This window comes from Cariama cristata, unplaced genomic scaffold (assembly GCF_000690535.1).
Source record: "Cariama cristata isolate BGI_N322 unplaced genomic scaffold, ASM69053v1 scaffold15197, whole genome shotgun sequence".
In the NCBI taxonomy this organism is placed as follows: domain Eukaryota; kingdom Metazoa; phylum Chordata; class Aves; order Cariamiformes; family Cariamidae; genus Cariama; species Cariama cristata.
In genome coordinates, this window is record NW_009625106.1 from 4,366 (window position 1) to 8,802 (window position 4,437).

Here is a 4,437-nt window from a genome sequence, read left to right on the forward strand (position 1 = left end):
CACGCTCAACTGACAGAGAAAACTGGAATTTGCTGCCATTGTTTCTAGTACGCATCCCTTGCGGACAAACTCAGCTACATGCAGAACCATGAATAATTTCATTTCCCTACTCAAAGTAAGCAGGAATATAACATTTAATTGCCAATTAATCTTGAGGCAACTAGAAATACAACCAGACCCTGGATAATGAGCCCGGAGCATCGCAAACAGCAGCAGTTGAAGAGGGCACCGGGTGTCTGGGATGCGCCCCAGCACGTTCCCGGTGCGAGCGGGGGGCTTTGCCCCTCGGTCCCCTCCTCGGCATCATCGCCCCTCTCACAGCCCCACCAAACACGGTCCGCTGTGCTGGCTGGCCTCGGGACGAACTCCATCCCGTCCCATCCCTTCCCGCTGGCTGGAAACCCTTGTCCCATTCCCAGGGAAACTGTATCCATGGCCAGTTTATGCCTGTCTGTTTTTGGGCCAGCCGAATGCTTTACCTTAATTCCTTTGGTATTTAGAGCCTGAGACGCTTGCGGAGAACAGCCGTGTTTGCTCAGGTGCCTTGGCTGGACCGAAGAACCAGACCCATCACTTGCTCGACACCCACTTGGAGTGGATTTGGGGAACCTGCAGACCCACCCAGCATGGGATCCAGAGAAACGAGTGCGAGGAAAATTATTAATTTTATGACATTTACCACAACAAGCACCTCACGGGGTGTTTGACCCGTCACTGACGGGGTCTGGCCAAAAGCCATCGGGCAGGCCCAGCCACCACCTCCACAGCAGCGGGGTGACCGCGGCTCGGTTCACCCGTTAGCATCCTCCTCGCACATCAAGCAACTGCTGCTTTTGTCTTTTAAACCGTCTGACCTGCTGGATAAGCCAGCGCTGGTTTCTCTGAGCTCTCAGCTCCTTTCCAAGATGGCCAGAAAACAAAGGGTAACACTTAAACACAGAAATAAACACACCGTGAGGGATTTTTTCCAGCTTTCCGAGTTACAAGAAATGATCCGGTAACAGGAGCGGCTGATGTGGGCGTGAGAGCAGCGCTCGGGCGCGGAGCAAGGCACGGGTGGAACTCAGGCAGCAAGAGGCTTTCCTGAGCCAGAGGCTGCTCTGAGCTCCCCGGCAGCCCTGCCCGAGGGCCAGCAAATCTGTTCCCGCTCCTCTTGCCCAGGCCGTGCTGTCAGGAGGGGAGCGATGCCCCCCTCGCCCCCTCGGACGCCAGCAAGGAGCCGCAGGGCTTTCCCGGCTGCTGCAAGCGTGGGGGAGAGCAATGGCTCTCGGCCCCTGTGCAGATTTTCCTGTGCTGGAGTTGCGTTTGTTTGAGTTCCTCACCTCAGCATGGAGAAAGAGAAACGTCCCCAGCCTTGCCGGGGCATCGCACGGAGGCAACCGGGTGCCCGATGGGCTCTGATGCTCCCCGGGAGCCATCCAAGGACACGGCCAACCTGATCTGCTCCACTCACAGCTGACAAACGACAGGCAGATTTAAAAATACCCTCTGTGTAATCATCAATTAATTTAAAAGCTGGTGACAAAACAGGATTCTGGTTCTAATTAATTCTGACCTCCTTTAACTGAAGAGAGCTGATTGCCGGTCAGACGTTTGTTCATGCTCAATCTGTTCCATCTCTGTTAAAAACCCATCTGATAACGGTTTTAACATTTAAACTACTGGGGTTACTCGCATTTTTGTGCTGAGCGAGAACACGATTGCTCACAAAGACAAAGGCATGGTTGTGCTGGTATCGGCGCACTTCGTGTTAGAGGAGATTGAGGCTCCTTGTGCTTCGAACATAAACACATGAATCACTCCAGCCTGCCTTCATCTTGTGCCGTAAAGATCCTTTAAAACGCAGGAAAGGGCTGAGTTTACGTTCCTGCCTTTTCTGGGAGCCTCTGCCTGTGGATTTACACATCTGTGCTTTCCTGCCATGTGGAAGTTTTGTTCCTCCTCACGGTTTGGCAGGCAATGTCTGTATTTCCAACAGGCGTTTCCTGCCCTGGGCCGCAGCCAGAGCATTTATGTCACTTTGAATCCAGGATTTTAGCATTTATTTGTGTGCTTCCTACATATCTAAGCGGTTATTCTGGTACAACCTTGGCTACGCTGCACGGCTCCACGGCTCTCATCACCAAGCCCAGCACGGAAATTTTCCTTTGACAAAAATAGCCGGAACTGCACATCATTTCTCGAGCAAGCCTGACTAATTATTTCCTAAATGTTAACTGCCCGACAGAGTTGCAAATGCTGGAGGGTCGCACAGCTGCCAAAAAGGAGCAGTTTAACGGCTAAAAGCATCCCGACAGCCAGCGGTCACAGCCTCCAAACCCCAGTTAACCAAAGCCAACGCTTCTGCCCTCTCCAGAAACGGCGTTAGGAGGAACATGGCCGGAGACAGGACAAATACAAAGAGCTGAAAGGATGAGAACAGGTGTCCCAGGCCACAAAGGGGGACCTGCGCGGAGGTGTGGGGCTGGCTCCCGCACCCTGGGCACCGGCCGCCCGCCTCGCTCCATCGCTCAGCCCTCTCTTGGTTCAGTAAACCTCCTGAGGGTCTAACGTTTCTTTTGAGGTAATCAAAAAGCGTCTTTTTTTGGCCTAGACACATTAAAAAGATAAGGTCGATTAATGATTAACGTGCCAGTATCAGTGACATCTAATCCCCTCATTATATTGCTTTTCCTTTTAAGCGCTGTTAGCCCTTGCAGCCCACGGATTTCTGGTTTATAGGGAACTGCCTGGTGCCGTGGGACAAACCTCACCGAGTGAAGGCGAGAGGAGAAGCCAAGCGAGCGCCTGTGGCATGGCTGAGCACCATGGTGGCAGCCGGAGCAGGTAAATGAAGCTGGCGGACAGTTGGCATGGCTTGGGTTAAAATGGGACTGACTCGCTGAAGCACCTGCTCAGACATACCCAAAGATGCTGGAGAACTGGTCTCTTACCTGACCTTCTAGTGGTGAGCCCAGGCTTGTTTCAAAAGTTTAGTGATAAAGTCCCAGAACACAAAATAGCTTTCTGGTGGTCAGAGAGCTTAATCACTTGATGTTTCCTTCTGGCTTCCTCTCCCTGAATTACATGTTGCCCCTGAACTCAGGTCCCTTCGCCCCGCGCCACCCCCGGCGTGGCCATTCAGGCAGGCGCTGGTGGTCCCTTGGCCGGGTGACGCTGCTCCTCCGACCAGCACACCCCAGCTCACGTTCGTGCCAGTAAAAAACCACGCTCGGCCCCTTGAGAGCCGAATGCTCTAGACATTTATAGATGGTTATAACATTCCCACTTAATTATCGATTAGCCAAGCGAGCCTTACAAAACTCTTGTACAAAACACCCCCTCCACCTTCCCACAGACACAGTACTTTTTAGCGGGCTGACTGGTTTTTCCTTCCTCCCCCATCACTCTCCTTGCTGCAGCCGGCACCAGTTGCCCGTTCAGCAGCACCGGGAGCACCATGCACCCATCGCCCCTTGCCGTGCCCGGTCCCCCGGCTCACCCTGGCACCCAGCCTGTCCCACCCTGGGTGCCGCTGCACCGGCGCCGGCTGCACGGCCCTTCCTGGGGTCCCTTCCTGGGAGCAGGACGGCGTCATGCCGCCGGCCAGCTGGGAGAGCATGGGGCATGACCTGCCCCAGAAAAATTAATTGAGTGTAACTCGTCTTTCAGCACGGCCAGTTATTGCTGGCGTCCTCCTCCAGACTGTCCGGGGGGACTGAGAAGTGAAAGGTGGGGAGAAGAAAAATAAAGAGTGAGTCTAAACTTGGCTAGAAAAAACATCTCCAGTTACCAGACCCAGAAACGGGTCATGTTCTTACATCGCCTTTACTTCGTTTCACAGTGTGGCTTTGAGGGGACCAAGCAGACCACCCAGCCGGCTCACAGCACGCCCACCCAAGGCCCACTGACCCGGTGCCACTGAAAGCTCCCGAGTGCACAGCACGCCAGGTAACTGCGCTGTGCCTCGTCACATTGCCCTGCAGCCCACGAGTGGCAAAAGTGTGCACGCCTGAGTTTCTAACCGTGTGTTGCCGCACCAGCCCTCACCGGTGCTGTACGGCAGAGACGAGTCTCCAGCCACGGCAGAGGATGGTGATTGAGGAGGCTGCATCGCTCCTCCATAAAGCCGATGACGGAGGAGCTGCATGCTCTGCAGGCAATATTCCTTAACTGAGAGCCTGGGTGGTTTTCACACCAACCTCCACAATTATCACCATGTCCTCAGAGTGCAGCATTTATCCCAGACAGCGCACACAAGCTCTTGGGAAGCATTACCACGCTAAAGATGAAACACTCAGCTTTCAGGATGGGCAGAAGGGTCACGAGGCACCGCTCGCTTACCCGACTCGGAGCTCTCGCAGTCCTGCGGGTTGCACTTCTGGGTGCTCTCGGGCCAGGGCTCGTGGTCACAGAGGCTGCTGTCCTCCTCGGCCAGCCCCGTCTTGGTGTTGATGC

The 4,437-nt window shown here is 54.4% G+C and overlaps 1 protein-coding gene across 1 annotated transcript in view; it reads right to left on the reverse strand.

The window, feature by feature from the left end:
- Positions 1–2,072: 2,072 nt before the first annotated feature.
- Positions 2,073–4,437, reverse strand: part of ADAMTS7 (ADAM metallopeptidase with thrombospondin type 1 motif, 7) — a gene marked incomplete at its 5' end in the record, with an annotated part of 42,750 nt that continues 40,385 nt past the window's right edge. Inside the window, 2 exons of the mRNA XM_009703480.1 lie at positions 2,073–2,166; positions 4,329–4,437. Of these exons, the coding sequence (XP_009701782.1) occupies positions 2,073–2,166; positions 4,329–4,437 (203 nt within the window). The remainder of the gene's footprint in view (positions 2,167–4,328) is intronic.